General features: G+C 45.8%; 1 protein-coding gene across 2 annotated transcripts; it reads right to left on the reverse strand.

Annotated features, from left to right (window-relative positions):
• Positions 1–5822: 5822 nt before the first annotated feature.
• Positions 5823–24103, reverse strand: map2k6 (mitogen-activated protein kinase kinase 6). Of its 2 annotated transcripts, none has more exons than XM_035145198.2 (12): positions 23748–24103; positions 15223–15286; positions 14878–14926; positions 14320–14433; positions 13880–13999; positions 13393–13509; positions 13233–13284; positions 12902–13029; positions 12442–12519; positions 11675–11814; positions 11197–11242; positions 5823–10976 (listed from the first exon to the last, which is right to left on the reverse strand). In XM_035145198.2, exons 1-12 carry the CDS (start codon positions 23836–23838, stop codon positions 10899–10901), a joined length of 1077 nt encoding a protein of 358 aa, XP_035001089.2. In that variant the 5' UTR covers positions 23839–24103; the 3' UTR covers positions 5823–10898. The 2 variants fall into 2 exon arrangements, with proteins under 2 accessions (XP_035001089.2, XP_035001090.1); XM_035145199.2 differs by lacking the exon at positions 23748–24103 and adding an exon at positions 23136–23277.
• Positions 24104–24535: the final 432 nt, after the last annotated feature.

Consider the following 24535-nt stretch of genomic DNA (forward strand, 5'->3'; position numbering starts at 1 on the left):
CAGACTTTATTCACGTAATATTCCAGCTTTTTTACGTATATTTCTTTTCTGAATCTCACATGGTCTGACCCACTGAGATGTGTCAGAATCATCGACTGTTCATATGTTCAGGTGATTGTGGAACGTTTGTCTCTAGAAGAGCTCCTGTCTGCAGAGTGATCTCTATTCTCAGCCCGCCAACATACTCTATATAAATTTATACTATTATGGTCCCTAATATGGATCCTGTTGTCGGTGGTAACCAGTGAGAGGAAAGTAAAGTGCCCTCATGGACCCAGAGTTCCTGTTGCCCCCTGTGCGATGTGAGACAGCTGCAGCATCCAGCTCCACACCTACTGTTGCTCCCCGTGCGTGAACACATGATTGATGGAAGAGGGAGAGGTGTGAGTCCTGCACTCTCTTCAGGGCCGGAGAGGTGGCTGGTGCCAGAGGTGAGACTGCCACTCGATGGGTAACGACAGCTGAACCTGTCTCTGCCAGTCGACCAAATAAAAGCCGGAGAGGTGTTTCAGACGAGGCAGAGAATGGACACGTTTGGCACCGGTCAACATCACGTAGGCACAACAGCACCTATGCCCACTTTGGTCGGGACAGACGAGCCTGCACACTCAGGAATAGACGAGGCTGCAGGAAATAAATCACTGTGGCATCAGAGCTGAGCCAGGACTTTATTTGACTTCCACCTGTAGAATTAGGGATTAGAGTTGCAGTCGAGGGCGACTCGTGATTGGTCGAGCGTGTGTTGGTTAGACGTCTACACCAGCACTCCGCGACACAATCACCGCTGCGAATGATCAAGTCTAAAGCGTAAGATGGCAGCGCCCGAATCTCGGATACACAAATGAAATTTAAATATCCGAGATTCGAAAGTGGAGACACGTCATGAATCTTGTATTTGCAGTTGGGAGGTAAACTTTTGAGTTGCAGGTTTTCCAGGCAAAACTTTTGAAAAGTGCGGATAATCTAACCACTTTAATTTCTCCATTAACAAAATGAAAGTTATTACATTGGATTCCCTTTCATCTACTTTACTCGCTGATATATTGATTTGAGGAATGAAGCTGGAAAGTTGGAAAAAACATAACCAGTCATTGTCAAACCTCCTTAATGGGTTCTTCAAAATGAAAGAACCAATGCAGCGGCCGAATGTTGAGAACATACATATGCTTATGAATATATGCATGCTTACAGTATATATACAGTATATGCATATAAACCAATCAAGAAGGGTCTCAAACATTGAGCCTATGCTGCTTCAAAGCCAAAACCAACATACATACTCAATTAACGTAATAGATTACATCTTTTGTCTCTGCATGTAACTAGTTACTCACCCACAGTAGTTGCATGTTAAATAATTCATCTCATAATGTGGAGTAACGTTGCGTCTCCTGAGTGTAATGAGCTGTTTTTGCGGAGGGGCCCGTCGTGTGCAGGAATGTGCTCAAATGAAAAACATCAATTTTCCATAGTGGAGCGTGAGGACCTCTATAGGAACTCACAGTATGGACAGAGAGGGACAGGCTGCAGGGGAGTGACTGTGTTTTCCTGAGGGCACCGTATAGTTTCCACCTGTGTTTGGTTGAGGGCAGGTTCCCCCCCCCCGTGCCTCGCACTGCCCTCCCCACCCCCCTCTGTGGTTGTTTTGTGGCGTTGGGACGAAGGAGCAGGAAGCATTTGTTGTGCACAGGATGCCCCCTCAACGCACCGCTCCCACTCGGCTAATAACTTTAACACTTCTTCTTCCCCTTGGCTGCGGACATGTCCACTTCCTCCCTGGCAGTCACTTCCTCTGTGGTCAGCAGACGCTCGCTCTGTGTGTGTGGTCAGAGCTCAGTATACTGTAGTAGCTCTATCTTATGCAAGCTGCGTCTCCCCAGGGACACGCAAGTTGTGTGTTGACAAACCTGGGTTGTGTTTCTATTGCAGGTTAAAAATCCGATCTTAATGAATCTCTATCGCCACCAGGTGCTTACATTGACTTTATAATTGATCCAAGACAAACCAATGATCTAAGGACTGTATGACTGGGGTACGGGAGTTTTGTATTTTCTCTTTTTGGTCTGATTCATATTTTATTTCCTCCTGTCCTTGCAGGATTTACTGTAAAAATATTGAATGGATGTATAAAAAGCAAGGTCAGGGACAGTTTGAGTCATTTCTTTGAGTCCCTAATGACAGAGATATGGAATTTCCATTAAGATTAGACTCAGTATTTAATTTAATTTGGAGAATAAATGTTAAATATTCCCCCTTTTGTCATTTTCTGAGATTTTTGTTGTATTTACAGTATTTTGTATTTCTTTGTGTTTATTTGCTCGTGTCACAAACTGACTTGTTGCAGCTCCGCGATTCGTCTGGATCCTTGTCATTGAATTAGCTTATTTTTAAATGTCCTTTGTGTGTCCACTCATAGTTTTTACCTTTTCTTCTCTCACTCACGTGCACAGAAATAGCTCATAAAGAAATCAGCATCAGGAAGTGTGTGAGCGGCTGTACGTGATTCCCAAAACGACATTATTCAGATTATTTTTAGCAGTGTGGTTTTCCCTCTCCATCAAAACTTCCCAGCAGGCCACAGTTTCACTCCACGAGAGGATGACACCGACCTCAGTCACGTTCAGCAGAGCGGCCATTTGAATAAAAAAGATGAATGAGTGGGGAAATCTGGAGGAGATGACTTGTGTGTTGATGAGCTGAGGCCGGAGAGAAGGAAGTAACCCCCTCCCCCTCCTCACCCTCTTCCTCCCTTGTCCAGAAGGCCAGTCTCACTGATTCATCTCTTTCCCACTTTCTACACAGACGAGCAGGAAAAACAGTATAAACACTTGTGGGACGGGAGGAGGGGGGGTGACAGGATGTTGTTTGAGTTCAAGATCCTGTTTTCTCCCCTTTTCCCAAGGAGCTGTGATCATGCAGGTGTACGAGCCCCCACCACCACGGCCCTCTCTCCTCACCCAAATAAGAGCCGCTCTTCCTCCCCTCTCGCTCTCTGGTGGCTGCTCCGCTCCTCACAAAGCCTCCCTCTGTTGTTTGGATCTTTTGGCATCTCTGATCTATTATCTGCCCGAGGAGATTAAAGAGACAGAGGGATTTTTCTGTCTTATGTAAGACTTATTTTCCTCTTAACGGGAGCAAAAATATCCACTTGGCGCTCACGTCACAGCCTGAGTGGCCGGCTCTTACGCTCCAGAGGCCTTTTGTCTGCTGCACTCTGCGAGAAGAAAGAACAGGATGGAGCGAGGTTCTGTTGAATGATAGTTGGAGGCTGTTGGGCTCCGGAGGTGAACTGTGCATTAAGGCCCCTCGTGTCTGCAGGCATGGCAACATAAAAGAAATCCTCACCCATGACATGACAGGATGTAATGGCAGCTTTTGGTTAATATGAAGCTTACATGTCAAAAGGTTTAATGAACATAAAAACTCCCCAGTTGTGCCCCGAGTCCAGCGCCCAACCTCCCCCCCACTCTTAAAAACTCAGGGGCTGCGTTTCATTATAAATCATTCTCCAGTTTTTAAGTGCGCGGCTCAGAAGAGTTTCCATGACATCATCAGCTGTCAGTATGGGAAGCCAGTCGCTTATATTCAGAAATTCAAACCAGGGCAGCAGCAGCAGCAGCAGCAGCAGCAGCAGCAGCATGGCGGGCGAGGAGCCTCCCGCTGGGCCCAGTGCACGTGAGCGGTGGCACAAAACCTGCAACGTGAACTCTGCTGCTCCGCTACCCTGAAGGACCGAGAGGTCGTGATCAAACAGCTGAATGTGACGTTATTTTTTATTTTTGAAAATGTAATAATAAGAAATGAAACTCACAATAAATTCACCCGTAAAGTTTAACACGATTCACGAGCACATCTCAAGGTTTATCTTATCGTAATGTATTGTATTGTATCTTATTGTATTGTATCTTATTGTGTCTTATTGTATTGTATTGTATTGTATTGTATCTTATTGTATCTTATTGTATTGTATCTTATTGTGTCTTATTGTATTGTATTGTAGCGTATTGTATTGTCTTGTATCTTATTGTATCTTATTGTATTGTATTGTATTGTATCTTATTGTAGCGTATTGTATTGTATTGTATCTTATTGTGTCTTATTGTATCGTATTGTATCGTATTGTATCATTTAGTATTTTGTATCATATTATTTTGTATGGTAAACACACCCTGCTCCTGCTGACAGTAATGTGAATCTTCTGCTGCATGAAGTGACGTGTGAGGATCAAATAAGGTGTAGTGATGTCATTAATAACCAGCAGATATTGTCGGCCATCTTCCAGACCGTGACTTCAGCCCTGGTAGTTGTTCTCGTTCACACACTCGTCTGAATCGACGGACGTGTGTCGACATGTCACGTTCTCATTTCTCCTTCTATGAAAGCAGGATGGACATTTTCCAAACTGTGAAGTGAACTCTGCTCCCTGATGTCTGAGGGACGGTGGCCAAAGGAAGGAAGAGTTAAAAATATCAACGACTTTAAAGTCTGTGTCTAAGAACTTACTTCGGGGGGGGGGGGGATGTGCGTCAAAACACGAGCAGGTGGTGTGTGAGAAACGAGGAGTCACAGGTAGTCCAATCAGCTCTCTGCAGACTGTTTATGCTTTTCTCAGCCGCTCCCTCTCTGTCATCTTGCTTTTGATTGTCGGGTGGGGGGATTTTGTGTTTTTATTTTCTTTCTTGTTTTACTGCACGACACATCCTCACATCCTCACACCCCCGTACTGTATGTGAGGTGGAAGTTCAATGAGTCCAGTTCCCAGCATCTGAGTTCACCACAACAACACACAACACATCACAACACATCACAACAACACGCGACACATGAGGCAGCGGAGTCGAGGGAAACTGAACCTGAGCAAATGTTTCGGTAAAATATATCAGATAAAGAGTTTGGTCCCATAAATAAGTTTTTCAAACATCTCCTGGTCACATGTATCATATGAACTTTCATGATATGATGTATTTTTATCCGTCAGCTGATCACTTCAGTCTCTCTGGTCCAGGCTGAATTATCTTCTACCTGTTGGATGTGTTGTTGTGACACTTTCACGACCCTCTGATCAACGTTTTCTCTTATCTGGCTGCTGTTTGATGGATCTGCACATATTCATTTATATCTTTATTTGTATTCTACTGTTAAATTTCAGTTTGTCTAATTCTTTGCTTTAACACTGACGACATCCCCACTGGTCTCAGCTGTTATTCTGTTACTGTTCCATCTACATGCTGAACATGGTTAACATCGATTTAATCAGGACAGTGAGAGAGAAATGAATGAGACATCGAAAGTCTTTAATAAAAATAATCTACAAATAATGTGACAAATAATGTCATTCACTAATATTAAAGAAGACGTTTTATCTCTCCTGCAAGATGATAAACACGGGAAGGACAACCTGCGATAAAACATGATAAACATCTTTGTCATACGTGTGTTCAGACATGAATAAAAATCTTCATGTTATAAACTTCAGCTTCTATGTGTCTGTAGATGTTTGGTTTTAAATTCAACCTGCAGCTGCAATGTTAACAAAGTTTTCAGATATTTAATTCTCTGATTATTTCATGACTTTGAATATGAGCACCTCAGGAACAGATACGTAGGTCTGGACCTGTCGTTGTAATCGTGGATCTAAGTGTCCTGGTCCAGTTAAACTACATCATGTGTGCACGGTTTCACGTCTTCTCTCAAGTCCTGGTAACAATTTTCCACCAATTATTGTGTCACTTTTCACGTCTGAACGCAGCAGAAAGAGAAAGTTCTTAGTCTGTGGAGTTGAACTGAAAACAACAGACACCACAGATCAGACCAGGAGCTTATTGTGTAAAAATACCTCTTTTTTATTGAATTTCCATCATTACAATTGCACACAATCAGTTTGAGCAATCTAAAATATTTATAGAAATTCTAAATGAACAGTCATCAGTCTTTATAGCAGAGGCTTTAGAGACGTGTAAATATACTGAGAACTTCACTTCCCACGGGGCGAGGAGCTGTAGCCGGGACAACCCCCCCCACACGCCCACTCGACAGCAAAGAAAGACCCTCATCCACGTACAGTAGCTTCTCTAGAAACGTCTCACTCTGAAGAACCGGCCCGGACACTTCCCCACCCCGAATTCAAAAGAACACAACACCGCAGAAGGTCAGAGGTCACATACAGCTGAGTGGACCAGAAACACAAAGCTCCATGAATCACATGTGCAATAAAAAAAACAAAAGGAAACCTCAGCACGGTTCACACACGAACGACAGATTTACACTCCAGAGCTTCATCTGTAAAGGGTCTGGACGTTTTCCTCTCACTCGGATTTTTGAGTCATCTACTTCCCCAAATCTGAGGATAAGGAAGGTGAGCAAAGTTTCCTCTGATTCTCTCCGAGCCGCACGTCGCTTCTAGAAAGAGGCGGCTTGTTCCAGTCAGAGCCGCTCGCCTGCTGCAGGCGTCGTGCACAGATACGTGCCGGCTGCTGGACGCTCAGACTAACTGATGGGATGTGACAATGATCGTTTCCACTCGGACGTCCTGCCCCCACTGACCCAGGTTTACTCAGCAGGTGTGAGAGCAAGCCACAAAAAGGGCGGTGGACGGGAATGCCCACATGCAAGCACACACACACACCCACACACACACACACACACACACACACACACAGGACCATACCATGTGACGCGTGATTGGACTCAACTCTTTTCTCAGTACCGCCTGTTGAAGATGGACCAAACCAAGCGAGTTATTGAGAGACGAGGTTCTGAGAGCAGCTCGGACATTTACAGCTGATAAAATCTGAATCAGTGAAGGAATTTAAACACATGAACATTTCTACCTTAAAAAAACAAAACATCTTCATCACTTAATATTATGATGCGACGCGTGGACGCTGTAAATTCTCAAACAACCAAATGAAGCGTGGGAGAAAGTAATTGCTCACATGGTTTCCTCCAGTTTATCTTTTATTTCTTTGTTGCCTCATCATCACACGTTAGTTTTTCTCACAGTAGCAGAAGCTCCAACATCTCGTTTGTCCCGTTAAACTAAACATTTGATGTAGAAATTTTAAAATGAAAGAAAACAAAAAGGTTTGAATACAATTTATATAATAAAATGATTACTATTGTTGTAAAAAACCATTTACAACTGACAGATATTGATCAGAAATTCAACTTTAAACTTTGGAAACAGAAAATAAAATTTAATTTTGTCTGTTAAATCTGAAGATGTGATAAACATCAGCATATTTTCTCTGAGTGGCTCCTGCGTCACTGTTGGTGTCCTTGACCTTTTGACCACCAGAGGTGCTACTGAGCAGCATTTCTGCAAGCAGGTGTATGCACGTGACAGAGCTGCACGTAAACAACACATGATTTGAAATATTTAAATAAAACGTTATGTTTATGGGACGTTAACAGAGACCGACCCTAAACCTCTGAAGAGTTTAGAACATTTTGCAGGAGCAGCAACAACAAACCGACTCAGCAAACAGGAGCAGATGTAGAAAAATAAATAGAGTTTTAAAGAAAAGCCTGTGAGAGAAGAAACCGCTGCTGCTGTTTGAGAATTTACAGAATCACAGCTTCATTTCTAAAAAAGGTCAGAACTTTACAACTCTCAGAAAAGCCACTAAAATGTCTAAAAGTGAAACAACATCCACGTAGGCTGCAAACCTTCAGAGTTAAATGAGCGTTTCCTCACAGCGACACACTCGTAACCTGCCGCTGTGCGATACGGCTCCTGGGCACAGTGCAAAACATCACAGCAACATGCAGTGAGTCCCAGAGAGGAGCCACGGGACAAAAACAGTGTTCAAGCATCAATCACGACGACGGAGAAGAGTTTAAATGTTCACATGAAAAGCATCATCAGGCACTTTAACACCTACAGAAACTACACACGCCCGAATCACTGCGACCAAACCATGCACATGGATGAAAGAGAGGGAGCAGCTTGTTATCTTCTACAGGTGGGAGGTCAGAGTCTCTCATGCAGCAGCGGGAGGTCCGCACACACTGTCCCCCTCCTCAAAGACCCCCCCGTCCCCTAGGCCCGGGGCCATGTGAGCCCTCGACGCTCTGCTGCTGCTCTTTGGTCACATTGACTGTGTGACGAACACGGAGGACTCTGGCACAGCGCTCATCATGGAGCCCACGGCGACTCACCAGGGCTCCGAGGGTTAGAAAGCAAGATGACAGGACAGACCTCGTGTACCAGGCCACGCTGAATCTAAAAATAAGACTTGAATTGGGCTAATTTCATCATGACATGACACTAAAGGCGTTTGGAGCTTCTGAGGAGTAGGCTGCCATCTTTGGCACGGTGACGTTCTAATGACGGAGCCCTGGTGTTCTGAGAGGCAGAAATCGAACCTCTGACGCAGCTTCGCCACCAGAGACGGGACGGTGGTGAAATAAGCAGCGTGAAGCGGAGAATAAAACCTGTGTCACGCGTCATTCAGCCGGATTGGAGGGCGACAGGTTCAGAATGAGTGAAGCTAAACGGTCCTCGGATGTTTTTACATGACGGAGTGGTCTGAACTGTCAGAAATAAATAAATCTATTTGTACTTTTTGGGACTTCATGTCTTTAAAAATCTTGTAATATATTTTATATTGCAGAAAAGTGTGATGTGTAGGGTGACGTTGTGTTTACGATTGGTTCTGCTGCCCCCATGTGGCCAAACAAATGGAACAATACACCTTTAAATTTTGCCTAACACCCTTCTAAATTTAAAACTGCTAAATTTAAAACAGTTTACACTATTTTATTATAATTATTAAGGTAATTTAATCTGTGTGATGGTTTTGAAAATGACGTTTTCTACAATATTAGACTGCCACCTTGTATTTAGGGTAAATGAGGTTTCAGCTGTAACTGGTTCTCACAGACCGTCAGAGTTCAGACCACAGCAGGATCCTTCTCTTTGTCTTCTACATCACAGATTGTACATTTAAGCTACAATCGCACAACAGCTAAAGGGACGAGAACTCAGCGAGGACGGACACAGATGCAGAAACATCGCAATCCCAGCAACAAAATATGAACAGGCGAGAAGATAAAGTAGAAACTCTAACGGTGACAACAAGACCCTGACTGTCGTCCAGCCACGAGCTCCAAGTTTCCCATTTTGTCATTCGAGTCGTTCATGCATAACAACCAAGAGCTCGTCGCCGCTTTCTGCCGCCGCAAACTGACATCAAGCAACAGAGAGTAGCACGAACATGTAGAAGAGAAATACGGACGATCTCGAGAAACACGTCGCAATCAGCACAAACAGGAAGTGGAACCATGCAGCGTGCGCGGGGGGGGGGTGATATGACAGGCAGACGTCCCTGCATCATCCTGGTACAACATCGTTTTCTATAGAGAGGCACATAGAAGGCTTGCAAGTTACAGTTTCAAAGCGTTTACGTGTTTGAGCCGAGAAGAACACGACAAAACTAAAACAAACACACGAGAAACGTCTCTAATGGATCCGTCAAGTCTTCAGAGGGGAAACAGCAGTTGTAAAAAATAAGAGAAACTGCAGTGAATATGTGAGGGGGAAACCTGGACCTAAATAATAACATCGACAATAATTAATATAATATTAATAATAATAATAGTAATAATATCCAGTTCTTTTCATGTTGAACAAGGAGTGGAGATGGTTGTGATTGGCTCAGTACAGACGACGAGGAGACAATTCTTCTCCCACAACTGACCACAATGTCAACACACACACACACACACACACACACACACACACACACACACACACACACACACACACACACACACACACACACACACACACACACACACACACACACACACACACACACACACACACAAAGCTCAATCTAACATGTGTGTTTCACATAGAGCTGCACGACAAACTGGGTCTAAGATCAAGTTGTTTCCTGTTTGTCTGCAGAATCTCATCATCAGGTGAGAATCAGACTGGATTTGTAACAGCAGCCGATAAAAGTACGAGCGTCTGATTCGTCCTCCAGTCGCACCCCGAGCAGCAGCTGCTCCGGTGTCGTCAGGTGCTCGTTGAAGAAACATGTGGATTTCACAAAAGTTGTTAAAGTGATGCACAAATTGTATTTGCTCCAAAATCCTCCGGTTTTGTCCAAAAATTTCAGTCCGAGATTTTGCTGCTAGAAATTATACAGAGCTGATTAAACCTGTTCCCCAAATAATCCGACTTTACTTTTATCCAGAATGATGCAGCTCTACACACACACACACACACACACACTCACAGACACACACTCACAGGCAGCCAGAGCCCCAGGACGTTTTGTCGACCTCTGCTGTAATCAAGAGAAAGCAGTGGACGTGCAGTACCTATGTGTGGCCACCAGGAGGGCCCTGATACAGCTGTTCCTCTCGGGAACATCTGGAGATAAATTCTGTACATGCAGTCAATTAATAAACCGATGCAACACTTGCTTTGAGTATACAAACATTTAGATTATACATAGATAGATTATATCATTCATCTTTTTTTTATATAATCTGCTCCTCCCTTCACCAACGCGTTAGTTTGACGAATCACAGTCGACCTGCTGACGGGTAATAGGCGGCGCACAGAGGCGGAGCTAATCTAACCACAGAGGGAGCGTTTGCATACAGACATTTTAAATGATTCCAGATTATATGTGAGAGACCCTGCACCCCCACCCACCCATGTCAGGATGTGGAGGCGGAGGGTCGGAGACAATCTCCTCGTTCTGCTTCGTCAGCATCTGTCCGTGTGTCAGTGGAGGGAGGGGGGGTGGTGGGGGGGGGAGAGAATGGCGAGGTGTAAGGTGTGAGGTGTGAGGTGGGCGGGGTCCTGCAGGTAACAGGGGCTGCGATTGGTGCTTCTTTTAAGAACAGATCCTCCCTCCGCTCCGGAGCTCGAAGCCGACTCAGTCCCCCAGGATGACTTTGACAAAGGAAGCCACGTCGGTTTCTTTGGCCTCGTGGGAGGTGAAGAAGGGATGTTGCTGAGGAGGAGAACCACATCACGTTAGTCTGATGAGATTTAATCTGATTAGCAGTTTCAGCTCCTCAGCCATGTACAGATACTTGTCTTAGAGCGCCCCCCAGTGTCTGAGTAACGAGATGCATGCAGGGAAAGCAGGAGTCTGATCTGAGGAGGAGGAGGAGGAGGAGGAAGAGGAGGAAGAGGAAGAGGAAGAGGAAGAGGAGGAGGAGGACACTCACCATGAGTTCTGTGTACGTCGGCCTCTCTTTCGAAACTTTCTTTAAGCTGCAAGAAGAAAAACATTTAATGTCTGAAACTGAACTTCAATCCTAAAAGCTCAGTTTTTATTTCTATGAAAACCAGACACTATGTTTTAAAGGAAGGGCTGGTCATCTTTTTATCTTGTTGAAATCCTCTTCAAGCCCTGAAACCCATCGATCAATAAACTTATCTGGAAACAAGAAGGAAGCAAAGCCTCGCACGACTGTAATAAACACGACTGGGCTTCCTGTCGGTCATAAACCCTGAAGCACAGACGATAGTAAAAGTCAGTGAGTGAGTCATCAGTGCACGTTCATGTGTTTTGTGGAAGCAGCGTTGACCAGCGATGGGAGGAACTGGGACGTGTCTGCGTTATTTTTGTCACTGAAGCCTCCTGAGCTGGAATCTGATTCACTGCAGATCTGTGGAAGGACGCAGCGACAGAACGAGACGTACCACTGAGAGGTGAAGTCCACAAACTCTGGGGAGAACTGGTCGACAGGAAGCTGGGGCGAAGGTTCTTCCACCACCTGCTTCAGCTGCTGGAAGGGCGTGCCCCACGAGTCGTACGGGAAGCGCAGGATGGCGAGCTCGATCTGAACCAGAGCGAGAGAGAGAGAGAGAGGAGAGAGAGGGGGGGAGAGAGAGAGAGAGAGAGAGAGAGAGAGAGAGAGAGAGAGAGAGAGAGAGAGAGAGAGAGAGAGAGAGAGGGGGAGAGGGAGAGAGAGAGAGAGAGAGAGAGAGAGAGAGAGAGAGAGAGAGAGAGAGAGAGAGAGAGAGGGTGGAGAGGGGGGGAGAGAGAGAGAGAGAGAGAAGAGAGAGAGAGAGAGAGAGAGAGAGAGGGAGAGAGAGAGAGAGAGAGAGAGGGAGGGAGAGGGGGAGAGAGAGAGAGAGAGAGAGAGAGAGAGAGAGAGAGAGGGAGAGAGAGAGAGAGAGAGAGAGAGAGAGAGAGAGAGAGAGGAGAGAGAGAGAGAGAGAGAGAGAGAGAGAGAGAGGAGGGAGAGGGGGAGAGAGAGAGAGAGAGAGAGAGAGAGAGAGGGTGGGGAGAGAGGGGAGAGAGAGAGAGAGAGAGAGAGAGACTAAATATTCAGCAGCTCATGATAAATGGTCTCGACAGCACTTTACAGATCATGATGACACTTTATTGTATTTATCTGCAGTTATGAAGACGATGGGAAACTGAATCTTCATATGAAAAATAATAAAGAGTCAAGATTATTTACCATTGTGATTCCTAAACTCCAGATGTCAGATTTGACGTTGTATCCCTTCTGGTTGGTCTCGGGGTTGATCCTCTCCGGCTGCAGGACACAGAGTCAGAGCACATCAGCAGTTGTCAGGGGCGATCACACTCTCTCCTGCCATCCTCTCCCCTACACACACACACTAACCTGGCCCTAAAACCCAGTCAGCCAATCAGCAGCCGAGCAGACGGAGTTAAAATGTAACCGAGCTCGTTAAATGTTTGGAAACTGACGAGAGACCAGAGGAGAATCTGTTCAATCCACTGACGAGTCAGAGAAAAGACTCTGAATCAAACTGTGATTTAATCTTTGACTCACTGTAAGATTGTTCATTTTTTAAAGGTTCAGCTGCTGCCACCTCTTATAAATGTTGTTTTTCTGAATGAAATGAACAATTGAAAATAAATAGATCCCACCCTGTGTTGGTTGAAGCTCTTACCGCCATGTAGGGCTTGCAGCCGGCGTCCATGGTTTTGGCCACGGAGTCGACCAGGTAGCCGCTGATGCCGAAGTCGCACATCTTCACTTGACCCTGAGTGTTGATCAGCACGTTGGACGGCTTCACGTCTACAGAGAGAGGGAGGAGTGTGGTGACCTTCAGCTTGAGAACTGACACTGTTCACATCGTGGTTGTAAAGCAGTGGCTGCGGTCGCTGGTAAAAACCGAGTGTGTGACTTTATTTGAGCCACGTGTCATTTCTCTAAACGGCCACACGGAGATTTGATGCAACGAGAGAAAGAAAGACAGAAAGACAGAGAAAGGCTCTCACCTCTGTGTATGACCTGCAGGTTACTGTGCAGATGCTCCAGAGCTTTTACTATCTGCAACAACAAATCACATTAATAAGTAAAACAACGAATCTCCGTCACTAAGCAACCGGGAGACAAAGAGTGTGTGTTTTGATATTGTGTGTTTTAGCGTGAACCCACAGAGACGGCGATCTTTCCCAGGATGTCCTCGGGGATGTTCATTCCCTTCTCGATCACCTGCTTGTAGAACTTGTCGAGGGACGTGTCCATCAGCTCCATGCAGATCCACACGTCGCCCTGGCAACAGTGATGGGATGGACGTTATGAAAAGTTCAGACAGGAAGTGTTTTAGTCGCAGTGAGGAAGTTTTCATACACGTCAACAAAGGATGAAGAATTAGAAATTACAGCAGCTACTGCGAAACAAAAATATTTTAAAAGACGATTTTTATATATTTAATATACAGTATATTAACATTATGACATCATGTACATTCAAATATGATCAAATCAAGAGAAGCAGCAAAGTTTCACTTTTTAAAACCTGAAGTTGTCACATTTATAATTTCCATTTTCATTCTTTCAGGTGAACCAATGATTTGACTCGTGGCTGCAGCTCTTACACGCATGTGACATGTGACATGTGAACGTTGTTAACGTGTTGCTACCTCTCTGAATAAGGCTCCGTAGAAGGTGACGGTGTAGTAACAGTCCACCGTCCTCATGGAGATGTCCAGGTCCATCAGCAGCCTCTTCTGCTCCTGAGTGTTCACTGTGGCACGAATCCTCTGAGAGACGGCGACAGGACACAGACGTTCAGGACGTTCAGTAAAACTCTTTAATTCGCTCGTTAGACATAAGGAATCAGAAAATGAAGCGAGAAGCTGTAGAAAGTGATTAATGCAGTTCCAGCTTAGTCGTCATCACAACTGTGCAACATCTGGAGGAACCAGAGTCCCGTTCTTTGCGTGAGCAGAAGATGAATTGTATTTCATTTTAGTTTTCGACTTCAGGCTACAATCACACGTCTCCTCTCACACGGTTGGTTGATTTCACACCAGCCTCAACAAACTGAGCCCAACAGGAAGAGGACGATTCCTCCTCTCACCTTGACCGCCATGATCAGGCCGCTGGGCACGTGCCTCATCTTGTACACCACGCCGTACGCTCCTCGGCCGAGCTCGCAGATCTGCTCCAGGTCATCTGCCTTCACCTCGAAGTTCTGCTCCAGACACAACAACACACAGAGGATATCAGAACTCGCTGTGATCTGTGGTTTCCTGTGATCAGTATCAAACCTAAAATCTAATGTTCCTACATGATTCAGGCAAAGAGAGAAAGGAACTTGACTTCAGTCCAACTGGAGCAGAGAAAACTGCGGCAGCTCTGCCAATGGAAAATTCCACTTATTTGATGAGTTTAAAGTCAATATTTTTACTGCCCGTCGGCCAATAAAAGACATTCCAGCCTCCCCACAATCACAAGTCTTCACTTCAGCTGTAATGTTCACTGAGGCGATTTTTACAGCCGACAGATCCGTCACGACGCCGACGAGCAACGACCGAGACTGACGGACGTTACCCAACCAAACATATACAGCGAGGAAAGAAACACTGAGGAGTTGTGCAACAAGGTCAGAGAAAGTAAAGCTGAGATGAACATGTACCTTTTCTCCGATGGTCACACAAGCTTTGGAATCCAAATCTCTGGGAGGTCTGAAAACACACAATTAAATCATTAACATTCATTGAAATCACATCAGACGAGTTTGTTAATGAAAATGACAGATTTGAGATCTTCCAAGACAAAAGGCACATCAGTATCAGCGCTGATTTTATTTTACAGAATAAAAGATGTGCATTTTGTTTTACGTTTTACACCAAAAAAAATGTTTATTTTCTTATGTCACGTTAATATGATGTTTAATTCAACTCTATGAGCCAACAGGATGAATAGAGGAGAAATAAGAGGAGTAATCTGTGACGTGATGAAGAGTAAACGTGAGACTCACGCTGCGGCAGGAGTAGTTTGCTCAAACGCCTCCTTAGAGAGCTTGAGCACCGGCTTCCTCTTTCCTGGAAAACACAAACACACATCGTTAGAAAACTGTGACGACAGAAAACTGTGACGACAGAAAACTGTGACGACAGAAAACTGTGACGACATGAACCATCAGAAAATAAACCAATGTGTCTGTTGTGTCACTTTAATGTGTCTCTGGTTATTTGACTTTAAAGATATTCTCTGACTGCAGCTATTTTCGTTATAAAATATCAATATATTTTCATAATCACTGATTCCTTTAGTTTATAAAATAGATACCAGAGCTCAAGTCATATCTTCATATTGCTGACAACTTGAATACAGACATTTCAAGTCAATCAACTCATCAATGCATCACTTCAGCTCCGGTTTAATCCAAACTGGAGCCTGTGAATCTGAATCTGTGCAGACGTGAGGAAAGTGAAAGTCGACTGATGCTGATACTTCAACTCTTCACATATCTCAGGATGAGAGACCACAGATGATCAGCTGATCGTCCTGTCCGACCTGCTTCTCTCCAGCAGCAGCAGCTTCTGTAAACCTGATCCCCTGAATCCATCTGAACACAGCAGCTACAAACTGAGACTCTACACTGCAGAGAGATTTACAACCAGAGGATGAAAAACTCCCACTGAAGCAGAATGAGTCAAACGTCCTGCAGCCGTCGCTCGGACGCTGAGCTCCATCCAGTCTGCGTCCGCACGCTTCCTGTTGATATAGCAACCGCAGCTTCCTCTCATCAGCAACACTCACGGTGGGATGCAGCAAGTGACTCCAGATCCTGACTGAGAGAAGCAGCCGCAGGGAGTCGGTAGAAGAAGAAGAAGAAGAAGACGAAGACGAGGAAGGAGAAGGAGAGGACGAAGGAGATGAGGAGGAAGAGGAGGAAGAGGAGGAGGTCTGGCAGCCCAGGTGTGCTCGCTCCATGTGTAGGTGCAGCACTGTGGGTTCAATGTCTTGTTGGAGGGGCATCACAGTGTTCCTGAGGGTGTGTGTGTGTGTGTGTGTGTGTGTGTGTGTGTGTGTGTGTGTGTGTGTGTGTGTGTGTGTGTGTGTGTGTGTGTGTGTGTGTGTTGCCGTGCCAGCCGACAGCATCGGGCTCAAACGCCCCCAACCGGTTGAACCCTGCAGCAGCTGGACCAGGTCGTTTCCTCTTTGAATGCACAGAAACATGTGGCGCTCTGATCAGCTGATGCACTTTAAGGTAATATGTAAAGTCACCAGTGTGTGTGTGTGTGTGTGTGTGTGTGTGTGTGTGTGTGTGTGTGTGTGTGTGTGTGTGTGTACCGCCCGCTGAGGTCATAACACGCCATTTAAAGTAAAAGTAAAGGTGCGGCTGCAGAACTGGAATTTCTCACGTCATGAGAGAAAATACAAACTCATGACAAGGATCTGTCATTCAAAAAGCTGTCCTGAACGCACACACACACACACACACACACACACACACACACACACAACACACACACACACACACACTCTCTCTCTCTCTCTCCTCCAGTGTGTCCTGGTTTGTTCAAACAGTGCAGGGTGTGACTCTGCTGTGTTATCGGTCCCTCCGCTGGCGGCCTCTTGGCTCCTGGTCGACACTTTTCTAAAAGGCTTTGTTGCAGTTAAATGTCACTTTGAGCACCTCCTACACACAGACACGCACACGCACACACACACACACACACACACACGCAACAATAGTAACCTTAAACCAGCGCCTGGTGAACAGCTTCACGACCGACACTCACACTGAGACTTGGGAGACAAAACACCTGCAGCGAGTCGCTGGAGTCTGGACTGAAACCTGGTTCCTCAGAGGAGACCTGGTTCTTCTCCAACATGAGAACATGCAGATTTCAGACTGAAGGAATTCAGTGTTTGTGTTCAGCTCCGAGCCTGAAGCTACGTTCTGCTTGTTCCTACATCACTGACCTGAGAACAGCAGAGGACCTGTGACTTCACACACTGCACACGCTCTATATACCAGACACAACTTTATTAAACTAATCAAACCACTGGTAACAGGGAGGAAATGAGAAGGAAGACGTGATATGATGAGGAATCGTTTTCTGATCAACTTCACATTTTCTCTCTTTTATGCTTCCTTTGGCTCTTTGTAAACACGATATCTTCCATGATAATAACAGTATCATGATAAATATGGTGCAGCATTATTGTTGGCCCGGACCAGATCCCTGCAGCAGGTTTGAAGGAGATCGGTTTAGTAGTCTTTGTGTAATCCTGCTAACAAAGAAGCATACAAACCAAAAAGAGGTGAAATACAAACCTCTGTGGTTGTGGTAACGACATCTGAGAAGCTGCAGGGATCTGAACCTGCAGCTTCTCACCGAGCAGAAAAGAAGAAGAGCAAACAGAGGAGGAAGAAGGAGGAGGTGGAGGTGATGGTGTCAGAGGAGACGGTGATTATGTAACTTCTGTGGCTGCAGGATGAAGCTCGTTCTCTGCTTTTATCATGAGACTGAAATATTCAGATCGTTAAATTAAAAGTAGATATTAGTTCTCAGTCGCTGGTTTCAGCTTCTCAGATGTGAAGTTTTCCTTCGTTGTAGAAACTTCAACATCTTTGGGTTTTGGGCTTTTCAGATATATTCTCCGTCCGTCCAGGTTGCGTTTGTCTGTGAGCGCGATTACGTAAAAACTACTGAATGGATCCCAATGAAACTTGGAAGGATGTGATATGGGTCAGGGAAGAACTTTTTATACAAACTAAATTCTTGTGTGGATCCAAACTTAACATTGTGAAACATTTTCCATTATTCGTCAGAGAATAACTTATGGATCTTGATCATAAAAATATTTATGAGTTTGTGTAATTTGTTGCAGATCAAATGTTCAATGTGGCTCCAGATTTAAAGACATGGAAGGTGCAGGACAGCGCCCCCTGTAGACAGGGTATTTGGGCCTTGTTTTTGTACAATGGGAGGAAGTGGCGACGTGTCGTCCATCTTTATTTACAGTCAGAACACGACTGGAAGTGAAGGAACAACTCATCGTGTTGTCTCATATCAGGAGTGATATAAAAATATCCCTTCTCAGACTTTCTCCAGATTTTGTTGCATAACTCAAAACACACAATCGTCTCCTTTCTTCTTGCTGAGCTCAGCATGGAGCTGCTCGCTGCGGCTTCATTACCAGCAGCAGCACATATCATTCCCAGTGTTCCGCAGCACGTGAGCAGAAGAATGCAGTGAAACGCCAGAGGAGAAGGGCGTCTGTGCCGGGACACTCCTTGTTCTCACTGAAACCTGCCACAACAAGGACAGTGATTGGCTCTGCTGGATTAATCATTTTCTCCAGAAGTGACTGAGAAGAGAACAGCTGATGCTCCCGGTTTCCGCCACGCCCGATGTGAGCATGTCAGCAGCGAGCAGACGTTCTGCTGACAGGACGGGGAGGTTTGCAGAAACATGCACAGAGCACATGCACAGACCCCCGGCGTGCGAGGCGTGATCATGAGCCCTGGGTGACGGGGACACACGGTGCTCCTGACGTTAACCCACACATGCACTCCCACTGGAATTCAAACAATCCCAAATGTTCCTCAATGGAATTCCACAGCGTCAGAGGAAGACAGATCAATCACAGAGCGAGGGAGGTGGTGAACAGCAGCGAGGAGGAACAGGAAGAGACATTGAGCCGCACACAGGAGGGGGTTGGCTGGCTGGTGGCATTTGAAAATAACCCTGGGCTCTTTGCCGCCCTCCGACCGCTCTGGCAGTCTGTGAGATACTCTACACTTCCAAAGATGGCAGCTCCTTTAGGTTACAGCTGTTGGACTCTTTTGGAAATGGTGTCGTCAGCAGCTCGCACTTCACTTCCTGTGCACTCGCTCAACTTAAGTGATCCTCGCAGAAAGAGGAGAGCGCCGGGGTGTCAACTTCAGGAGCGAGAACGCTGCTTCCACCGAGTCCAGGACAAACAGCAGAGGCCTCGACTGCACGGACATGCACAACACGAGCACGACGCGTGCACGACACGAGCACGACGCGTGCACGACACGTGCACGACGCGTGCACACAGGCCCAAATAAACTGATAACAGATTCTCTGCAGGAGATGAAATATTCCTCATGCTCTGCAAACAGAGGCATGTGAAGATCGTGTGATGGTTGTGCCATAGCTGCAGGTCAGATTTCTTTAAACGACTTTATAAGTTTCAACATCCTGTTTATTTATAGCACTGTACAGTTCAGTTTCACACATTCATACAGTGCATCTATGTGCAGTCGTTTCTCTGTCATACATCATCTAAACACTGCCTGCACAGCCACCAGGGGCAATTTGGGGTTCAGCGTCTTGCTCAATGACACGTTGGCAGGGGGAGACACCCTCCAGGTAAAACATGGACAGGTCACCTGATCACACGGCTCCATGTGGTTTCATCAGGTTTAAAAGTGTCGTCACTTTGCTGAAACACAATCAAAACATCAGACACAGAACGTCTCATTAGATAGAACACGCTCACCTCTGCTGTGACTGGGAACTCATTCTCTATCCATCTGTCTATCTCGTCTATCTATCTATCTATCTATCTTTGCAGGAAAATGAATATCGTGTCCATGAGACTTAAGTTAATTTCCCTCCAGGATGAAGGAACAAGCTACACCTGCAGTAAATTGATTTGAGGCCGTGCACCCCCCCCTGAGAGGTCACTCCAGGTCGACACGAGGCCTGGATTTATGTGCGTCTCATTTTATAGCTTCAGTGCCAAAAATCTGCATTAAACACGGGTGCGTACACGTCTGCAACAAAGCTGGGATAAACAGTTATTTCATGGTTCTTGCCACCAGAGAAGTAGCTGCATGCTCACTCAGTCACCCCCCCCTCGCCCCAGCCCCCTGAAAAGAGAAGTACAGTTGGTGGATCATCTGAACAAAGCTCTGAACAATTCTACTGTTATTGCAGCAAAAACCTTCCACGGTGGGTCTGGAAGCGGACCAACAATCAGCTCGTGGAAACAGCAGATCCAGCATCAGTGCAGCTGAAAACGCAGCCCGCCATTTGCATGACAAACGGGACATTTGTGCAGGGGAGCGAGGGCCGGACGAGGCTGCAGGGGGACACGGGCTCGGAGGGCCGCTGTCACGCTGCCATCGTCCAGCCCGGCACGCCACAGCCCTCGGCTCGGGCCCGGTGAACAATGGCGAGGGCAGAAAGAGTCCGGGGCCACACGGGCAGCGCTGGAGAAGCGACGCAGGACTTCACTTCTGTGCCAAGCGATATGAAAATAGAAGGAAACCGGCTGCAGGATGAAGTGACTGAGCGCAGCCTGGCATGGTTTTCATAAAGCACAAGGACGTGATGCTTTCTTTAGCTTTTGCAGATTTGTACTCATTTCCCTCAGCACTTAGAAGTTATACAACAACTCTGTGCTGCAGGATCTGGGCCGAGCTGCGAGTCAAACCTCGGTAGCTTATTCCAATCACAAGTGAGTCTGTTACGCAACGTTTCACAAACTGTCAGGGAGCAGAACTCCATCCACCGTCCAGTCGGGTTTCAAATCGTGTTTAATCAAATTCTTCCTCATTTCCTCTTTTTTAAGTTTCAGACAAAAAACAACATTGAACATTTAAGAAATGTAGCTTCTCCAGGGCCTCAGAAATTCTTTAATATTTCTAACTTGCATTGACTGAATTATTTCTAACCCGGGGACAGGGAACAATAATCTACACACATCCAGCCGACACAGAGGAACATGTTTCCACTCTGTGAATATAAGCTCTCCTTCTCCTTTTTGCTCTGTTATGGTCTCCACCAACACCTCAGAGGAAATATCTGAAACATCTGTTCATCAGCTGGTCGAAAATGTCTTGTCGCACTTTCTCAAACTTTCACAAAGATGTGTCATCAAATGATCTGTGTTGTTCGACCGACGCTACACAACAATTTACACATAAGACAAAAACAAATCTGCAAACTCTCACAAATCACAAGCTGGACCTGATTTTAAAGTTTTATCGATTAATCGACTAATTGTTGTTTTTCTCTCATTAAGGATTCACGCTCTTATTTATTTGACCTAAATGTGACAGGTTTTGCTGCCGGGTCCGTTTTGTTCTGATTTGCAGGAACTTGATAAAGTGACGAGTCGATGAATCGAAGGTTTTCTGCAGCTTCAATGAATCAAACAGACTCAATCATTTACAGCAGAAGAAATAAAAACCGTGTGAGTGTTAATCACAACAACATGAGCTGGTGGATATGACCCAGCTTCTCTGTGGAGGACGACTGTTCCACATAAACAGGATCTGACCATCTCTCTCTCTCTCTCTCTCTCTACCTGTTCATGTCCTGTACACAGTGTGCATGTACACGTGTGTGTGTTTTGCATGTTGTGCAATGAACCACTCTCACTTTGGACTTCTTGGAAAACACCGAGGAGGGAGGAATAACGCCCGAGCTGCTCTCACTCGGCTGCAGCTGTTTTTTTTCCTCCTGCCTTCACAGATGATCTGAGACTCGGAGGCTGCAGCGACGTTTCCTCCTCGATCCTGTTGTTGTAGTTCAGGTCAAAGTGTGACACACGAGCTTCCCCGTGCACGAGCTGCGTTTCAATCTCAAGCTTGAAGCAGCAAAGGAAACGATGAATCGATTAGAACCGTCGCTGCTGATTGATTTTCTGTTGATTGACCGATCGTAGCTCTGGTTAGTTTGGCTTCATTTAAATAAATAAATCTTTGTCGTGCTCTGCAAACAGAGACACGTGATGGTTGTGTGGGGAAGTGTCGAGGTCATGGGTCGGAGCAGAACGTCATATTTCTCTCCACAGCGACACCTTTGGTCTAAAACGACTCGAAAACAACCAGCACGTCACTGACCACCTGACCTCAGCGTCACAGCTCCACACTCCAGCTTGTTTCTCATTTTCATGAACCAGAAAATAATTAAAAAAGTGCTGCCGATCATTTCCTCCAGTCCGTGATGATGAATTCAAGTTGCTCGTGTTATTTTGGCCAAAACTCCAAATCCCAAAATATTCAAGTTTGATCCAGCGCCAGATACGACCAAGAGAATCATTACATCATCACGTTTGAAGCTTTGAGCAGCAAACGCTTGAAATCTTTGCCTGAATCGATCAATTGAATCGATATTACAGCAGTTTTCTCTCCCGCCTGCCTTCGCCGAGGATCTGAGGCTGCAGGGATGTTTCCTCTCGGCTCCTGTTGTGGTGCACGTAGATGAAGTTCACACGAGCTTCCCTGTAGCTGCACATCAGTGGGTTTGACACACACACGTTCACCAGAGAAGCCAGCAGAGGAAGCACCTCCTGCAGCAGCATCAGAAGTTCAACCTGCCACAGCCCATGAGGGTCAACACCTCCTCCATCGAGTCCATCCTCACCTCCTCCGCTGCATCAGACTCTGAGACTCCTCAAACCTGCACGTGAACTCTCACTTCCCTCTGGCAGGAGGCTGCGAGCCGCCAGGACCAAAACATCACACCACAAGTCGCAACACATGCAAATACACAAACACGCCGCAAATATCGAACTGGGACGTTTCCAGGGGACACAAACAAGTGATGCACCTGCTGTGGTCCTTGTACTTCACAAAGCATTGAGCTACAGGAGGTTCTTCACTTCTTCGTGTCCCCTGGAAACGTCTCCGTTGTCCTTTTCACTGTTTGCAGCGGGTTTCTGTATTTGCATGTGTTGTGACTTTTGTGTGTTGACAGATTGATGAAGTTGTTTCTATTTGCATGTGTTTTCTTCTTCTTTACTTTCTCTCGGCCTCCGTACAAACTGCACATACAGTAATACATCATGTTTATATCGCACAATCCCTTTTCTAGTGTTTCTTCGATTTTATATTACTATTTTTTGTATATCTATGCACAAACACACCACAGCAAACATCTTGTATGTGTCAACCTGATTGTGATCCAGGTCCCTGCACAGAGTGGAGACTTGTTGTGTGAAATCCCAGAGAAGCCCCTGCCCCTGAACTCAGCACCTTAAAGCTCTCAGCTCGGTCTATAATTAGATTTTCAGTTTGTGTCCCATGAAGCAAACAGACCTGAGCGCTGACAGCTGCAGGTCAACACGTCACAACACAACACAACACAACACATCACAACACAACACATCACAACACAACACAACACATCACAACCCATCACAACTCAACACAACACAACTCAACACGTCGACCCCCTGCACCAGAACCACGCATATCTGCAGCCGTGCACGCGCCGTGCATCAACTCGTGCAGAGTTGATCGTAAAGAGCGTGCACGTCAACCTTGTGACTGGTGGAGGCACCATGCGTGTGTGCAGCGGCGGTGCGTGTGCACGCACACGCAGCATCGCCTCACCAGGAACTGTGCAAAGGGGAAGATCTGAAACAGGAAATGCAGCTGACCCTTGAAAACCGTGTAACTTCAACATGCACCGGCCGAGCACGAGCTGCAGCCGTGCACGTTGCAGCCCGTGCAGCCGTGATTGTGTGTGTGTGCGTGTGCACGGATCCGTGTCATATTCTTACCTCCCTTCGGCTGAGACATTTCCCCTCTGCTTTGATGAGGGGGAGGGGAGGCACAAAAGACTTTGCCTTCCTTCTCGCTCCCTCCCTCCATCGCTCTGGAGCTTCAGCGGCTCGTTGTGCAACAAAGATGCAGAAATCGAGCCTCGATCTTCATGCACCTGGAGCCTTCGTGCGTCCGGAGCGTGCGTGTCCGTGCACGGGGCGAGGGTACGAGTGCACGCGCTCCGCAGGCGTCGCGAAAAGGCGTAAATGTGCAAATGTTCCGCAGCGGTTACATGATGGGCCCGGACCTGCGGCTCAAAGCTCCTAACTTGGATCAGTGCGAGTCCCTGCGAGACCCAGCGCTTCCTGCTGCCGGCGCAAAGCATGCTGGGAAACGCAGTCCTGCTCCTCTCTGTTGTTTTCGACCTGACTGTTGTGACACCGTCGAATTAATAACAATACAAATGTGTTTGTGTTTGATTTTAGGGTTTATAGGTGTATGAGTTTGTATATGTGTATACAGATATATATATATTTGGTAGATTATAAACAGGTAAACTATATATTTATAGATATGTAGGAAGCTGGTAAAGCATAAGATAATTAATAATGATGTTTAAATAGGTTTGTACTTCTTCTTCTCTCATTTTCGAATATGTAGATTAAATCATTAAGTGTTTCACTTCTCTTTTTTTATTTACATGTTCGAAAATGTAAATAAAAATCTGTGAATGAAGCTGATCAATTATCCAGTTGTACACAAATAACACTTCAACACACTGGGAGGAATCATTCTGTATTATTCT

This window comes from Hippoglossus stenolepis, chromosome 21, assembly GCF_022539355.2.
Source record: "Hippoglossus stenolepis isolate QCI-W04-F060 chromosome 21, HSTE1.2, whole genome shotgun sequence".
Lineage (NCBI taxonomy): Eukaryota > Metazoa > Chordata > Actinopteri > Pleuronectiformes > Pleuronectidae > Hippoglossus > Hippoglossus stenolepis.